This window comes from Argiope bruennichi, chromosome 11 (genome assembly GCF_947563725.1).
Source record: "Argiope bruennichi chromosome 11, qqArgBrue1.1, whole genome shotgun sequence".
Lineage (NCBI taxonomy): Eukaryota > Metazoa > Arthropoda > Arachnida > Araneae > Araneidae > Argiope > Argiope bruennichi.
Window position 1 is genome coordinate 4,592,099 of NC_079161.1, and position 18,974 is coordinate 4,611,072.

Here is an 18,974-nt window from a genome sequence, read left to right on the forward strand (position 1 = left end):
TCAATAATTAGAATAAATTTTAAAATATGTTCTTGAACGTTCTTATAATAGTTTCGTCTGAATAAATTTCTAAACCTTTTTGTAATTACTGACTCCGATCTTCCCATCTTAACGGTACCCACGTACTTATAAATAAAATTTTTAATTCAGTCCTGAATTGGATTCAAATCAAGTCATTTCTCGGTTAAACATTCAAAATTAAAATCCGAATACCTCTTATTTGTTTTGAAAAAATGTGTTCCAGACTTTTTCCGCACCGTGGAAACTAGATGAAATCATCTTTCTAAACTCTCTTCCGATAGTGAGAAAGAGATTGTAACCGGCCACTTTCCATGTAACAAGTAGACAGACATCCCGGATGTCCCGAGTTTCCACTCTAGCCGGATTTGAATTGAGTTTATCAGATTGTTTTGTTTGATCATAATTAAGGAAATGTCTCGTTTTTTTGTAAGTTATTCATTTATTCGATTATATTATACGATGAAATATAATCTTAAGTGGACAATAAACGCATCTCGCATTATAAAGAATATAATTTTTTTTATATATATGTAACAGAAGGAAATAAAATGGTGCAGAAGAGTCGCTTTGTGACCTGGATGAAGTTCAGAAAATTTTATCACTAACAAGTCTCCAGACAAAGCTCCAATGAAAATACTGTTTCATTGTCATTTTATTAAAGTTGTTTGGATAGGTGTGCAGCCATAGATGGCTGAGAAGGAATGGAACAAAGCTGCGTCTGTGTTTTCATGAAATTTGGTCATTCAACCCAATGGATATCGACGAAATAAAACAGCAACGAAATGTTTGTTCTCCCAAAAATGCTTGAATATCCTCTTTTTGGTTCCCAACATTCAGAGACGCGAAACAATGACAACATATGAAGAAATGAACTTCGTGTCTCTATTCCGAACAGTTCAACTTCAAAGAGGCATCTTTTTCTGTTGGTCGAAATGGCGCTGTTTCTATGTAGATAAGAGTCCTTTTACTTTGGAATGCACTTCATTTTTCATTCTGTCTTGAAACAATTCGGATGACACACATCACTTGATGAGAAGGAACTGGTCAGGCTGCTTCAAAGCGTATTGCGGCTTTGCCATTATTCCACAGGAAAAATGCGTTCGGCGTCACAACCTGAAAGAGACCTCCATTCAGTATCAAATGTAATAATCTCTTTTTCAGACAAAAAAAAAATTGTTTTATTGGTTTTAAGTATAAGATATGCAATATGCACGGCGATAAAGTTTAAGAGCAGGTCGAGTGCATCCAAATACGGTGGAACCTCTCTTAATTCGTTCCCGAATCTTATTCGTAATGAGAATCAATGTAAAATAAGCCAATGCATTCCATTCCGAATATATATAATACTCAAAAAATTTATAATAAAGCATGCATTATAAATAATAAATGACATTATTTTATTAGAAAATTATCTAAAGACATTTGTTTTTGGCTACACTCGAAATGTTGCGAAAATGAGACGCAGCATTATCATTAAATGAATTTGCAGAGTTCATAGCTACTGCCTTATCAAGGTAACTTCTCAACATAAGGTGCAATATATGGTTCCCATGTTTTCAGTGCCTTCCATATTTTATTGGAAAGTTGTTGCTTCTATTATTTCTTCCCTTCCTCCCCAAATCTCCTCCGCTGCTTTTAACACAGAATGTAGCACCATAAGCGTTTCGATGGTTATGGCTGTGTTCTTCCATCTCGCTGATGTTGTTGCTATTCTCTTCTAGCCCCATACTATTGGAAAGAAAAAAAATCTCGTTGATTAAGACTCCACAGGTAATTGCCCAAATTCCTCGGAATTGCCTTTGACAATGCTAATCGATCAAAACATTTTCCATGTAGATGTAAGGGTTCTCTTCAACCAAGCCCTCAACGCATACTGAAACAAGCCAATGTGACAGCACGACGTTTCCTCGCCACTGATTCTGTGAAACAACGTTCGTTAAGCAAGTCACTTTGTTACACTCATTAAGCAACTGTAGTTTTGTTTAGCGAGAATAAAACTCAAGCGTGCATCACAGCCACCGAATTTCTCTGAAATAAGCCTTCCCAAATTTATTGCATCCCTTTAGTAACATATGGAAGCACCGCACGAGGGCATATCTTTCAGTATTGTTACGGAACTCATCCGGAGAATATTCGATGGCAAGTTCGATAACGACACTTGATTTAACAAGAAAACGCAGGTAGCAACGCACAGTTGAAGAGCGCACAAAAAGCATCACTTGCAGAAACGAATAAAACACCCGCAAACAGCAAATCTCTACTCAGTAATGGCACAGCTAGAGAGCACAATCGACATTCCAAACAAACAATTCACTCCCCGTATGGGCACTTCTTCTTTCACAGCATTTCACTAGGGAATGGAATCTTCTGGAAAGATACCTCGATTTAGATTCTTATATACAGGGTGATTTCAAATTCATGGTATAAATTGAGAGGGGAGGTAGAGAACAAGAAAGCGAATAATTTTCACCTAAAAAACCCAGATCGCAATCCATTTCTTTAATCATAAATACAGGGTGTCCCAATTCGGCTATTTTGTTTATTTCTGCATTAGTGAAGGTATTTTTATGAAATTTTCAACAGTGACACATTCATTTAAAACAATGTATTTCACAGAATTGTATGAGCACAAGCAAAGCAAATAAGAGACGAAAAGAAAGACGGAGCGTTTAATGACCGCGTCGTTGATAAGTTGCAAGAACTGTTCAAAACCGCGTTCGCCAGCAGCGATGCGTGCTTGTGCGCCCATACATTTCTGTGACAACAAATGAATCACTATTAAAAATTTCATCAAAATATCTTCACTTGTGTAGAAGTTAGGAACAAAACATCTCGTTTCAGTTCAAAAGAGGCACCCTATATTTATGACTAAGGAAATAGATTGCAACCTGGATTCCTTATGTGTAATTCTTGTTCTCCAACCTGCCGATAAGTTTGTACTATGAATTCGGAATTGCCTTAGAAATAATATCGTGATTCTTGTCAGGACCTTTATTTTTGTCACCAAGTCGCCACATGTTTGATAAGATGGAGGGACATTGACCTGGCTTTCGACATCAGAGATGGACGTATAGCCAGCCTAGTTATCTACTTGCTTCCCAGTGATTTCTTTCTGTATGAATTCTTGTAATCTCTGAAGATTAGGGGCTGTTTGAAGCAACAGCATATGCATTATGAATATATTCATCTTTGCAAACTTTGTATCTTTTCGGATGGCAACGATTCTGTAGTGTTACGTACACATTGATTGGCTAAATTGTTTTGCGAATCATGCACGTATTAACTTATTTTAAATTTTTCTAGAATCGCTAATGCGCACATGTGAGACTTACGCATTTACTTTCTTGTATAAATTGTAATGTACGGTTATGCCCGACCATACACTTATAAATTGTTGGAACCCTTGTGCATTTTATCTCGTGTGTATAGAATTTATTAAAATCATATATTTTGTTACGATTTCATATATAAAAAGCAATACACCGCCTTTAAAAGTTTAAAAAATACTATTATTAAATTTTAATTATATTAGAACTTCAGAAAATATAGCATTACGATGAGCTGCTATAGAATATTTTTTTTATAAAAATTACCCGAGTTGCAATTTAGGATAAAGGCAATTTAGGAAAGGTTTTTTTCCTGCTTCTATTATAAAAATTTGCTCAGTGCAAATCTAGTTCACATCCTCAAATTTGCGCTATGTTTGAACAAAGCAACATGCAGGTAGATAAAAATAAGAGTGGCAATATGCGTAAAACAAAAGCGTTTACCATAGGGTAGTCGGTGGCAATGTGAAGTATGAGAAAAACTACTCAATCAGCAGTCAACTGCAACTTTTATTCTTGTTCAACGAGGCAATGTTGAAATCTGGTCATTTTAGTGCTACTTTTTCGCAAAAAATTTGTATTTGCTGATAGTGTAACTTCGGGACTGGTGGATTCCACGTTCAAAACCTGATTCCAATAACTCGACTAACATATGGGCCTGTTGGATTCTCAATATCAGACTTAACACACATCTTTCTGATGGTGTGGTCCTGATCTTTGAGGTTTCATTCCCGCTCCTTTATCATGATTCAAAAAGGCGATGTCAGTTCCCAAATAACCTTCGTGTTACCTCAAAACGAAGCACTAATATAACCATGAGCATCATCTTCAGTCTATTCGAACTTACAGAACATTCCACAGTGAGATTCCTTCCTTTCGGGATCCTGTGAAGTTTGACGGCCACCATAGGCAACAGATACCTCTCTGGGTTGAATTTGGAAGAAGGGAAAAACAGGTGGGAAAACCCCTTATTAGGATAGATGGTGATATTCGGCGACAAGTCCTGACCTCTGTCTCCCTGTCAAAAGAAAGACGCATTAAATATATAAATGAACAAAGTAAATACATGTTCTTTCTTAACCTTCCGATTAAAAATGATAACATGATGATTTGCACCATTTCGAACTCTGCCGTCGTTGTAGAGGAAGGTATCCGAGAGCGTGCATAGCATCATGACAAGTGTTTGAATTTAAAAAACAAACAAAACAAAAACAAAAAACAAGCATTTTAACAGTGCTTGGTTTAAAAAAAAAAGAGTCCTTATAAAATGCTTAATTTTTTTCGAAAAATGCAACTTTTTTTTTTTTCTTTTTTTTTTTGGTTTTCGCAGACGCTGAATACGATACTTCGGAAACAATCATAAGGGTTTGTTTACTGCATGTACCAAGAAAGAAAACAACAAAATTGAAGAAATCGGAGCATTAACTCAGGGTGAGACAGATACAGAGTTGCCAATACATATTAAAATAACGCTTAAAGACTTTTCTTCTGAAATATTGGAATGTTTTTTCCGAAAGGACAGTACGAAATTCTGACTGTCGTACTTGTTGAGACTCAAAAAACATTCGAATTTCAATTTTTAGTGCTTTAGATGGTGCAGAATCTATTTTAGTTATACCTCATAAAGATATATGATCAACCTTTTATGTGTTCTTAAAGAATAATACATAGATTGGTCCGATTGAAGGAAAATAAGAATACAGCCAGATGAATTCGATGCACCAGATAGTTGCTCCAATAGCGTTTCCAGTGAATCCTCTCTAGTTAGTGCGTTACATGTGCTATCATTGTTTTCGTTAATAAGTCATTTTGGTGCAATCCCTTGAACGACTTATAACACAGATTTTACTGTATATATTGAATTGTAATTCACTGCAATGTTTAATTGTATTAATCAACTGCGTAAAATCAATCCAGTATGATAAATTTGAACTCAGTTCCATAAGTTTTCAATGATCATGATTTCTTTCGCCGTGTATTGTTTTTTAAAATGTTCCTATATTTTGGACAATTGTTTCACTAATCATGTCAAATTCTGTTAGATCTGGTACTTAAAATTTTTGGAGGGAAAAAAAAAGATTTTGCAAACTTATTCTTTAGCGTTTTCAGATTCAATCATTTTCAACAATTTTAGTTTCTTCTCTTTGTGTAAACCTTAAAGAATTTTTGTTTTTCGGTGAAATCCCTCAGTACAGGTTAGAGTGAAGGTTTGTCCTGATTGACAGAACAACACACAGCATGAATCATTGAAGTAAAGAACAGGAAATTTGACTGTTGTTGCTTCATAGGTATTAAAACCCTCCAAGAACAGAATTTTTGAAATTTTAATAAGAAATTTAACTAAAAAATAAAAACTAAATTTTATTTTTAATAATAATTTATTAATAAACATTTTTTCTACTTTAATGTCAAAACATATTATCGCACACAAATTTTTATACCATCTTAAAGACTAAAAAAGTAGCTTTTCTGTGATATTATTTTGTTTGAATGAATTAATGTTCTCTTTAGTTTCAGATTCAAGTTGTAACAATTATTTTTATTGGAATAGAATTCAATACTTTCATTGTCTCATTGAATCGCTAAGTCACGTGATTTTACTGCTGTTATCATCAGGATAAAAAATAATACTTTCAGTGCTTTGATTTAAATTTAAAAACTTAAAGTAATTGAAAAATAAGATTCTTCACTTAATGAGAGTCGTTAAATTTTAAAGCAATGTTATATATTGTCGCGTGCTTACTTCAAAAAATACATTTCAAAAGTATATCCCCTGGCATTTTTTACTTTCATTTTGCTTCTGACAACAAAGTTGGTATCTTTTTAACTTCGTGAACTTATTTCCATTATTTATGAAAACTAGGAATTGTTAAATCACTTCCATTTCTTCGTAAAATAAATAATCAGGTTTTTCTGCAATTTTTTAAAAAGTTAAAATAAGAAATTTGTTTTTGCAAATAAGTTAAAAAGCAGGGTTTTATTCAAGTTTTGAAATGTGAATTGTATTTAAAAAAATGATTATAAAATAGCATTCTTATGTTGTCAAATTCATGACAGTTTTGCCAGTCTTAAAATGGTAGCCATCCTGGAATGCTTTAGCTCTTAGCTATACAAGGGTTGCAAATAAAATTCTCTAGATTGCTAATTATGGCGAGACGGAGTAAGAAGAAATTTTCATTTTCCGCACCAAATATCTATAATTTTACTTGCTACTGCATACATAAAAATATAATACGAAATTTTTGGTCCTGCTTTGCTTTTATATCAATACTGACATTTTCAGAAATGATGTATCCCAGACTTTTATTATTAATCTTATAAAAGTTGACTTACGTTTCTGATAACGGTAGATTTTTTCATTTTTATGATCCTTTTTTATGCTTTTATCAAATTCAAAAAGACAATTCGTTTTGCAGTAAAAGACTTTGCCGAATATAGAAATAAATATTAAAATTTAAAAAAACATACATTAAAAATTATTTTTAAAAAAATTAATAAATATTATGCATTATTATAAAAAAGAAAGTATCCTATTCTTAGAAAATACACAGATTTACGTATGCATGCATATACAAAGAGGCTTAATTTTTTTTAAAGCTAAAATACTTTAAAAATGATAAAAGTACTAAGTTTTTTGCAGCAATTTTTCCACTACTCACCCTGTTTATTTCACTTTTAATCACTTGTTTAAGTATCATTGGTGGAAAAGGTATCTATTTTATTGTTGGGCACTTATTTAACTAGACTTACTTCATGCTTGTAATAATGTAATTTTATAAACAACTTTTCATTTTCTTCCTCTTGTGCTAGAATTGTGAAAACTTTGTACATTTGGCCGTTTGATAGCAGTATACTATTTGTAGCTGTACAGTGTAGAAAAAAGGATGCATTTTTGGGAAGAGAAATATTTTTCAATGCTTTCATCAATTTTAATATACCGATCGATATTTTATTATATTGGTTATGCCTTGGAGGATAGATAGCACTCACTCGCGTATTTTTCAACATTGACACATTTTATTTATTTATTTATTTTTTTTTTTATTTTTGGAATTAAGAATGTCCTTAAAACCCCGAAGTGTCTTTTGCAATAAAAAATACCCTTATTCATTCTTACAGGATCAAAAATATTCAAGAAGAGTTCTGATACAACTTTACCCAATGGGGAATTAATAAGCATTGGAATGTTTCTCTTACGTGGGCGTAGCAGTGAACAGGCGAGAAGCCAGGGTCGTAGTGGTCAGCGGTGTCCGTTGGTATATGGTCCGAGAAACGGGGTCTCCAGTCACCCGTCTGCAAAGAGAAATAAAAAAAGGGAATCAGGGTTTTCAGACATTTTATCACTATTGAGCCTTCACACAGTGCAGTAAGACCCCGAACAGGTGGGATTGAAGAGGTCTCTTGGCACATAAATAAACGCGAATTTTAATTAATTAGCCGTTTGCGTGAATATTTGATAGAAAAACATTTATAATGCAATTTTCTTACAAATCAATACACATATCAAAACCAGAGTGAAGGGTTTTTTTTTAATATTAGGCACGTTTTGTGGTTCATTTTACAGAGGAGAAAACCAAATATGGAGTCTGAGGGACTTCCTATCCATGGACTGGGGCCAAGACCGGACAAAGATCTACAATGTTTGGGGAAAAACTCCGCTTATCAAATTTCATTTATATAAGACATTGCATTGTCGATTTATCATACTCACATTCTACGAAATACAGGGTGGCCATAAAATAACTTTCCCTGTTTGGCGGCATCTGCAGCTAAAACGAATGAACGAAATGAAATCCACATTTCACATACAGACTGTAGAAGGCATGGGAAGATAAATTCCTCAGAAGAAAAAAAAATGAGTACCAAAAGTTGCCGATAGGAAAAATACTGACGCTGTGAGAGTACAGTTAAGAATGAATTCCTAAAAATCACAGAAAATAATCTTTTATTCATCAACATAAGGATCCCCTGGATGCCGTGCAACATCTTCAATATTCTGACCTCCCCTATGTACAACATATTGCATACGTTCTTCACTACTGCGTATAGTCAGTTTCGATGTTCATAACAGTCCATCTTATGTTCTGTTTCAAGACATGCAGGTTTGCCTTAGAGCAGTCATGGCATTACGCTATCTAGAGAAGAACAGTTTTACCAGTAAAGCATGCTGACGTAAAGTTGGGCACACATTAAGCAAACATCAACAGTCAAGAACTGCTAACAAGTCATTTGCTTTACAAGGAATGCACAGCACTGCTTGTGATGCACACACTAAGAATTTTATATTATCCATCTCGATATGTAAACATCCTCGTCAGTACTTGACAGCAGTACCAATATAACTCCTATCGGCAACTTTTGGTACTAATTTTTTTTATTTTACGGAATTTCTCTTCCCATGCCTTTTACCATCTATATATGAAATGTGGCTTCATTTCGTTCATTCGTTTTAGTTGCAGAAGCCGCCAAACAGGGAAAGTTATTTTATTACATTAACAATTGACAGACAATTAATTCTCAAGGATTAATCTCAAAAATTGTTATAAACCTAAAGATCTAATGGTTTATGCTTGATTTCGTCTGTTTAGCTATTTGCTTTTTGAATTATCGTATTCGAAGATCCAATGAATTTTTTGATTCGGGAAAGTGAGAATTGGAGTTTCATTTAAAGTTAGAGGTAAAAATTTTGGTAGTTGTAATATTTTTTTTCTAATATATTTCGTGTATTAGAAAGAAAAAAGAAACCTTGTTCCTAAGCTACGATCTGAAAATATTTTTTCTAGCAACAGCAGTGATTGTCTTCTGACTAGAGAGACTAGGCAGCTGCTCAGATCAGCAAACAGATCGATTTAAAAGTCAGTTTATTTTCTTAGTTGCCATTTAAATAAGGTTGTAAAAAAGGATAACTCTATAGATTATAAAATATAAGGATAACATTAAACTATAAATTGTATTTAACCAGGATCCTATATATTTCATTTTGTCTGAGAATTCTTACAAGTAACGAGCAGTAACATTGCATACAAACGAAGTATACCAAACCGCTTAGAGTCATAATAAAAATGATGCTGCAATAGAAAACTAACAAAGCTATTGTATCATAGAACAGTAGTTAATTTCTATTTAATTTGTGTTCTTTTTGTCAACCACTTTAATTATAAAATATGTTATAATATATCTCATAGTTTACGTATTGCTTTTCGGCTTTTTTTACAATCTCAAGCAAAAACATCTGTTGTTTTAGTGTTGTTTAAGTAAGGAAAACGACAGTGCGAAATCGTTCGTTTGCTTAATGTGCATCGGCAAACACTATCTGATGAAATATGCCGTTTCAAAGAGCTTGCCAATGATAGTCAACGTCCAGGAAGTGAACGAAAACATACGGTGAACACTTCCAATAATCGTCAGGCCATCAAAAAAAAAAAATCTTCAACGAAATCCGAGGGTTTCCATGAGAAAGATCGTTCATGAAATGGGAATAAGAGGCCGATAAGTGCGGCGAATGGAAAAACAGAGCTTGGACTGAAGCCTTTAAGTTCTAAAATCTTCAGCTTCTCTTTGAAAAAAAAAACTTGTGCGGCTTCAAAGATGCCGAAAACTTTTGGGATTGGCCGCAAATCAGCGCTGGTAGAGATTCCTTTTCACTAATGAGAAGCTCTTTACCGTCTAACAAACTCATAACACCCAGAATGATAGGAAGGTTCCTATAGATGCTCCAAGCACCTTGACAATTGTCAAACATTGCCAACACCCAAAGTCTCTATGAGGTGGAATCTGCAGAAGGGGTAAAACTGCTTTTTGTGGATGAGGGTGCTAAAATAAATCAAAAAGTGTACCACCGAGACATTCTAGAAGCTCTTGTATTTCCGCAGACCGAAAAGCACATCGGCATTGTAAGCTGGACATTTTCACGACTCCGCAGCAGCTCACAAAGCAAAAAAAAAAAAAAAAGTACAGGAGTGTCCGGGCGTGACAGCATCTGGAGAATAGCCGACCTGCTCGCAAGATTTCAGTTTCATGGATTACAGTGTATGATCCATTTTGGAATCTAGAGCCTACACCAAAAGTTTCTACTCTCTAAAGCAATTGCTTCTATTGAAAAGGGGCAGATTAAAGGCAGAAGATTAGCGGCCCATTGCTGAAAATTTCAATAAACGTTTGCGGCCTCTGCATCGCTGCTTAAAGCGGCCGCTTTGAAACCAGTTAAATTTATTTATTAACAAATGTCTAATCTTGTTATTATTTGTTTTATTTTGTTAATTTATTTAGTTTTAATAAAGTTGTATTAAAAATTGTTTGTCCTGGTTTTTTAAGGCATCTTGTATATTTATATTTATATATAATTAATACAATAAAAATAGGATTAATTGAAATCAATTCATTAGCATGTTAAAAATATATTGAAATCTGGAAATACCCTGCCAGATGTTGTTTAGGATGTGCATTGCTTCCGGCCATAAAATATCTAAATCTACCCCTGCGTAAGAGCGACTCACCTGCTCTAACCTCATGACGAAGCAAGGGCTGTAGTATCCTTCTCTCTCCTCGTACCCGTAACTGTTCTGCCTGGTGCACACCTCAGCGAGCCATGTAGTGTCGAAAAAGCAGGGGTTCTCGGCAGATGGATTTTCCAGCCAGCAGTTGCGGTAGCGGTCATCGTGTTTTGCGGGATAAGCTGTTGGAAGAGAAGAGGGCGCACTTGCAAACACATTGCGAGAACAAAAACTGCACTTAATGCCCCTTCCCCCTGCACGCTTTCGGGAACTAATTGTTTATCTGTCACCTCACCGAAAATGAGGTGTGAATCTCATTTTTGAACTTTTGTAGGTCGTACTTACTCTATTTACCACCTATACTGATAATATTCTTAGGCGATTCCCGAAAACCATATGTTAATTAGCTATTAAATCTAGATACACCTTTACAGACCTAGTCCTGTGATTTCTTTTTTGAAACGTTATTACATGCTAACTTTGGTGTAAGCGTTATTTCGACTGTTTGCCGTCATTACTTCAGCATGAATCTCAGCTGTAGTATAAAGTATTATCAAACCGATGAAGAAAGACGCATTCATCGAGAAAAGGAATCAATCGAAGTAATGAGTTCAAGAAGCAGGAATAGACTTTCTCAGCAAGATTTCATAATATGTAGACGGTCAGAACGTTGTTTATTTGCTGACGATGCAGCGCTGCTCTGTACTGCCAGTGATTCCGACTTCATCTCAGAAAAACTACCCGAAACCATGAAATTATTGAAAAATGGCTTATCCAGTGGAAAATCCAGGTCAACATCAACAATTGTCAAGCCGTTTATTTCTCCTGTAAAAGAAATTTTCCACCACCACCAAAATTGTTTCGGAAAAATATACAATGGAACAATGACACAGATTTCCTTGGCGTCATTTTTCTTTCGTATCACGTATCTGATGGACAGCAGCAAAAATCCACTCCACAGCAGTAGAAAGATTGCTAAATGTGCCGATGTGGAAAACAGTAATATTCCGTATTTTGTCAGAAATAATATTCTCACGGACCTCAACTTTGCTACATTAAAGGATTTCCATAAAAGATATCAAGATTCTTTGATAAAAGGGGCAATATTACTATTAAAGAAATTGAACCATACGACCCCAAGTTTCCGAAGAACGTCAAGAGTCAACTTATCCATACATCAAGTCCAATTTTTGCTGCACCCCTTCGGCATGGCTCTGGACCGAATTTTGCCGAACATTCTGTCTTTCTTTCCCTCAAAATATAAATATTTATTAATGTTCAATGTAACTGATAGTCATCTATCATCTGATCATCATTTTTTTGCGTCCAAAGTCTAAGAACTTTTCACTCAAGATCCGTGAACAACTCCTTTAATCAATGCTCAAGAAATATTTATTGGAACAATGACAGTATTTTGCGAGTTTTGTGAACTTATATTTGGAAAAAAGTAAGTAACATTTTTCTTAAGGGTGTGAAATGCATTCATGATGGCAAAGGTGAGTTTGCTGTTGTTCCCACTCAACTGCATCCCACCATTACCGACCACATATTCGCGAATACAATGCTGCTTTCAAATACACGGCTTTCACACCTGTGAGTACAGAAATAAGTATTGCTGGAGGTATTTTGTCCAGGGCCGGCTCATTTGAAAGTGTTACGATGCTCCCTCTGAATATTTCATTGTAGAGAAGTACTGTGCACATTCATGCAACTATGAAATAGCCCTGTGTGTAATTTATATTGCGACACGTATCTATATCAATTGTCTTAGAGAATTCTAAGAGATTTGTATTGATTATTTGCATAGCATATATATACACACAACGTTAGATTCGCACTGAATCACACAGCAAAAAAATGCAGCAGCATAAAATGCCATAATTCTGAACAAATTTAAAAGATAGAACAGCTATTTAGGAGGAAATTACAAATGTGCGCAACGTTTAGATCAAAGTACAAATGTATCAAAAGTTTAATATAAAATAAATGTAAAGTATAAAGCCCATTCCATTTTCCAACAGGTTGCTGCTCTGGAAGTCATTCAATATTTCAACAAAAACTTGCTTGACAATTTTGAATTTCTACTTCTATTTTTTTATTAAATAAAAGGAAATATGTGCATTTTGATGCTTTTTAGAATAGATAGCTGAGAAGAGCTGTCGATTTCGTCACAAAAGTACATCAAAGAATAAAAATATGCATCATAATATTGGATGGATCTTTTTTTAAAATTTCAATTAAAAATTAAGTGAAATTTTAAAGTTTTCCCGTTATAACCTCCAAACTTTTTATTGCACAAACATGATTTTAATTCCATATTAAAAATCAGAACCAGTATTTTAAAATAGAACCATCCAATTGCTTATTTTTTCTTCAATTTTAATAAATTTTATTGAATATTTTAAGAACATTGTACAATAATGTTTACCATAGTTACAACGAAATTTAAGTCGTTTTTATAGAAGTATTTGATTGCGTCTCTCTCTTTGTTTGAAAGGGTAGAAAGAAGCTTATTTTTTTCATATTATTTGGTAATATATTAAAGACTTTATTTAATTTTTAAAAAAGAAAAAAAAAATGCACTTTTCTTTTTTTTTTTTTGGAAAAATCTAAACAAAAGGCTCTAAGGTGTTAAATGTGTAAAGAACTCTATGACAGGCGTCAGAAATCTTCCAAAATGACAAGACATCATTTAAGGGTGGGTGCAAACAAAATTTCCCTAACTTTTCTTAAAAATATTATTCAGTAATTAATTTCATATTTAAGTTATTATTTAATTTCTAATTTAATGCAATAAATAATTACTTGTAATAACTAACCATTTGTACGGTGAAGGGAAATAAGAATTGTACTTAGGAACGACAAGGTATAATTGAAAATGAAGAATCAATAAAATAAAGAATCGCAGTAAATGCACCGCACGAATATTTGGATTGGAAACAAATATTTACGTTATTTGAAGTTTACAACAAAATAAGATAATAGTCAAAATAAATGAAGAAAATTGCTATTATTAAACCTGTCTATTGAACGATATAGATTAGGATATACTTTAAGAATTGAACTTGAATAAATTGGTGTGGGTGGGGGGCAACCTTTACTAAAAGAGGGGCAATTGCACCCTTTCACCCTATATTGTCACCTTCCCTGCACTGAATACTGAAATACATCCGGTAAGTTCGAATTTTTCATTCCTTTAAACTTTGTTTTGATTCCACCAACAAGTTGGTGTGGTGAATTTTATATCCAACATTTTAATATTGAAATCAATTGCTCATTTTTTTTAAGGAATAAGATATTGAAGTTTGCACTGAATACGTGCATCTGCTCATTAGGTAAAACGGACATTTATTTGACTCCATTAGAGAAATGCATGCAGGCAGTGAACAAAGCAGCTACGCATGCATGTTCATTACAATCTGAAGTTTAAAATTGCTTTGTTAAAGAAAACAAAAAGTGACAAATTATATATTAGAAATTCAAATGAAATGAAACACAATCAGTATTCCGGCGAACAAGCCGGGTGCACAAGGTTCGCCAAAGGCTGCTAGTAATCCTCAGTTGGCACAAAATGTGAACTTCACTTACCCTGAAAAAGAGCATCCAGCGAATTCACAGCTTGTGTGAGATTTTTTGGCGGTAGGTAGGTGAGGTAGCGACTTTCGATGCCGACGTCGGTCCGCATGAGGAAGGGATACACCTCGAGGGAACCTACGGTATGCAAGATAAAATGTTACAAAGGAGGAATTGCATGGAACAAAAATAGGCTCGAGCCAGATGAGTTCAGACATAGAATAACTTCTCCAGCATCATAATTAGCTAAAAAAGTGAAATAAAGTCACTTTATATAACATTTTCTAAGAATGGCGTCCCAAACTTTTATACCACTTTCTCTCAATCGCTATGCTATTTCATATGAGAGAGGATTCTAACGAGCTATCATGGTAGGGATAGCTTGGTGGGTAGGGCGTTGGATTCGCATCCTTTGGGCTGCGAGTTCGAACCCCGCCGACCAAAGACTCTCCGTGTGTATGGTGGCTGGTGTACATATAAATTTGTCTTAGTCACAAAGCCCTCCAAGTCGAGACAATACTACTGGGGGGGGGTACTGGATAAGAGGCGATCGCTCTATGATTCAGGTCTACATTACGATCTGTGGATGAGTGAAGGAAATGTATGAATGAAGTTCACCCCGTAAAAAGGACTGTGACGCATGACACCTAAGATGTACTCTTGGTCCTAGATGACGCTACTGAAATAAGAGGCGTTTAAAATCGCTTACTTCGCCAGCGGGCTTGTCTATGACAAATGCTATAAACAAGAAGAAAGAGCTATCAAAATTGATTGACCACGTCAAACCACTCGGTTTTACGTAGGAGCATAAAGGCAAGAATTTCTCGTGTGTGATAAAATATTTTTATTAATGTACCATCTCGGAGAAACGTAAAGAATATTTGGGGAAGGAATTTAACATTTTGAACCATGGTCAGGTGACCGAGATGACATTTGAATCAACAACTCTCTAAAGTTTGGCGTCACGCCAGATCATGTCAACACTTAACGCTAAGTTCACATAAATGGCAGAACTTTTCTTGAGATTCTGAAGTACATGAATTTGCAATTCGTAAACGATCCTTGCTTGCTTGAAAAGCTCGAATTTGCTTATTTCTACGTGTTCCTCTGGTGGATCTACTAAATGACGAACACTTGGGTGGAATATCTTATGGCTACGCAATTAACACGATATACGATTGTATAACTGAAATATCTTTTGTCGATTCATTGAATAAATAGAAAAATTACTGTTTGCACTGAAACATTTCCATTATATATAATTTATCTTGATCGGCATCGATAATTATCTATTTTGTATGTGTGAGATAAACTCTGAAAAATATGTGCGGTTAACCACAGACAAAATATTATGCCCGCTGAATGATACAGTTTATAAAATACGAACAAATAAAAATTCTTTTTTATGCATTAGATATGTAATGATATCTTAAATTATTTTTAATTATTTTCCTAATTTTTATTTTCAATTATCCGATGTTATTTCATTCCAGGTTTTCATTCCTCTTATTGCTTGATTCCAAATCCAATTTTTATATAATTATTTCTAACACGCTCTCTATAAAATTGCTGAGCATTTTTTTTTTTTACGCCACGTGCGAAAGGATAAAAATCCCTAATACCTACGCATTTTTTTCAAAGATACCCAAGATTCCTTTTCCTAAGTCGACACATGTCAAAGAGAACCCTATCGGAATATCTTAATAAAAACATTTAAGGGAAAAACTTCACTGACTTCACTCTTATATCCCTATGCATTCCGCATGTCGCTGCTTGCACAAAATTCTCCCCTTCCTTAGTGAAATAAATTTAAACGTTCAAAATTTGTCCTCTTCTCGGTCATGCATCACAAACATTATATATATATTAGTCTCTTTGTAGTTTTTAAGGAAAAAATATTTTAATTGAAATAACAGAACTTATAACTGGGAACCAAGTTCAGGATAGTTAAATTCAGTAACTCGTGTAGTGTATAAAAAATTAAATGAATTTTTTTAATTACAAATTATTTTTAGTATAATCTAAATATTATAAAACAGAATTCGCTATAGTCATTGACATGCGGGTCAATCAATCGACTGTTGAAAACATGCGGGCTCATTCACAGATCTATGAATTATGCTGACCTATAGTCAAATTTGAAAACACAAAACAAATTCCTAAGAAGTTCTGAATTATTGAATTTTAATAAGAATATTTTCCAATACATGACTCTTTTAAAACATATGAAAGTTTAAAATTATAGTGCCTTAAAACTACCTTCCCTAATGAGTAACGAGTTCCCCTAAAAGTGCGGGTCCATAGACAGTTGCCTTTGATTATCCGGCCCCACTTTCGGTAAACCGAGAGAGGAGCACATCGAGGCTTTCTCTTTCAAAAGGGTGTCGTTATCTTATCCACGATGATGTCTGTTACCTTGATGGGGAGCTTGTTGCTCAGATTTCGAAATATATCTTGCAAGGTCCATTACGTTTAGCCTAGTTTTGTTTAGTTTCAGTTATAAAGTAACTTAGACTTCCTTGAAAATGCATTTTCTTTGAATGAACTTTCGCTACTTCTTGTTTCTTTAACTCGAGTGCCATCAGTCGAATGACTCAAAAAAAGTTGAAACCTAAATGGCGACATTCCACAAATAAGGGAGAAAAGTATGCCAGTGGACTAAGCCCTGGAATTAAATTTAATTGCCTTTATGTAAACATTTATCCAAAAGGATGCACCCACCTTGTTTCATGATGAGCACGAGGTCTGTGGAGGGATCCACCCCGACCAGGAAGATCTTGTGTCCTCCGAACACGTAAACACAGATGAGGAAGGCAGAAGCGAAGACGCCCGCCATGACAAAGGCACACCCTGAAAAAAAAAATATTTCCACTTGGCTTTGCAAATTCATAAAGTTCGAGCACTTTATCAAATTTAAGCGAATAATGTCATTTCCCACAAGATAATAAAAACAAGTCTCATTCAATTCAAATACTTACAGCGCATGCATTTAGCTAGGGATTAAAGGCATTCGAATCTTCCCGTAGCGGAAAAGGTTGAATCGTGAATTTTCTGTTACTTTAAGACATCAGCCCGCAGAGCTTATTTCTAGTCTACAACGTTAATTGTCAATACGTCACATTCTGGATCTAGTTTAGTTTAGTTATATTAACGTCCCATTTTAAAGCAACACTACGGCTATTTTGGGGTGGACCTCGTCATTTCGAACCGCAGTCAGATGACAAGGATGATACCTGAGCTGGCCTCCTCTCACCAACAATCTGGACGCCCCTGTCCAAAATTCCAAATCTCACCAATGGGAGAACGTTTGGCAGCGTTGGATATAACGTGCACCTGACCTGCTTACACAACGGTTCTTTGATGGAATCGGGTCTCGAGATAGAATCTCTCCGGTGCCGAAACAGAGACCTTACCACTAGACCACCGCGGCTCTGTCACATTCTGGAATTTTCCACAACAAGGTTATTTTCGTGATCTCGTCCCATGTGATTTTTTTACTTTGGTTGAGGAATTTACTTAAGAGGCAACGAGCAGCGATATTTGCTAGGAAGTGAAGGGATAAAAGCATCGGAGACGCAATCCGTTCTTAGTACAAAAGACAACAAAAATGCATATGGGATAGTTTAATAAGGAAATCTCGAATAGCTAAATATATTAATTCTTTTAAACTGTAGTGATTCTAATTTCATCCATTCTTTCGGAAAGTTTGAACATAGTACTATAGTAATTAAATAATAGCAAGAGCAACAATTCTTCTATATTGTTTGGTGTAAGAATGGTGTGGCACTTTTTTTTCTAAGTTGTGAAGATTTCAAAAACATCATGAGCAAATATATAAAAATAAATGCGAATGAGATGTAAATTTTTTTTCGAGAAACAGGGTGTTGAATTGACCAAGTCACCAGTCTACGATTTCCTCAATGCATCAGAAAAATGGCATAGGAATGCGACATGATTGATAGATCTCAATTCGGCTAACATAAGTGTATGGCGAACAATCCATCAGTCACATCCTATGTAGTCGTCGCATTTCTGTCGTTTCGGAACAACTGGCGACAATCTGAGTACAGATCATGGAAGCAGAAGAAAAGGATTGTTATGGAGATTCAATTTCCTCTTCGCAAGGGAAATAGAATCAAGAAAAGCAAGAAAACTTTTCAATCATCTTCTCTTAACAATGTTCGTTTAAAAACGGCCAATTCAAATAAATAGTCTTCGACTATCATTTGAACAGCCAAGACATTTCACCGTGTTCTGGTGATTTTGCAATGTTCGGTGATCAAATAAAGTTTTGAGAATAGTGCAACCAGTTCAGATGATGAGGTGAATAAGTGAATCGGAAACAGTTCTGCGAATCATTTCAAGATTTCTATGAACATAGCATTGTCCGTTTGGTATCCTGTTTAAATACATATGCTAACAGCTACAGTGCATATTTTTGAGAAACAATAACTATTTGCACTTGTTAGTACCAAGTACAAATGAGAACTTAGAATGCTGAGTCATTAGTAAATGAAGGACCTTTTCTTAAATGAATTTATACAAATGTAATTCAAAATTA

At 34.7% G+C, this 18,974-nt stretch overlaps 1 protein-coding gene across 1 annotated transcript in view; it reads right to left on the reverse strand.

The window, feature by feature from the left end:
• Positions 1-644: 644 nt before the first annotated feature.
• The window catches only part of LOC129957612 (sodium/potassium-transporting ATPase subunit beta-1-like), a 60,037-nt gene continuing 41,707 nt past the window's right edge, over positions 645-18,974 (reverse strand). Inside the window, exons 3-8 of the mRNA XM_056070030.1 lie at positions 17,135-17,263; positions 14,429-14,551; positions 10,844-11,022; positions 7,545-7,640; positions 4,195-4,365; positions 645-1,134 (exon numbers count right to left, since the gene is read on the reverse strand). Of these exons, the coding sequence (XP_055926005.1) occupies positions 1,066-1,134; positions 4,195-4,365; positions 7,545-7,640; positions 10,844-11,022; positions 14,429-14,551; positions 17,135-17,263 (767 nt within the window). The 3' untranslated portion in view covers positions 645-1,065. The remainder of the gene's footprint in view (positions 1,135-4,194; positions 4,366-7,544; positions 7,641-10,843; positions 11,023-14,428; positions 14,552-17,134; positions 17,264-18,974) is intronic.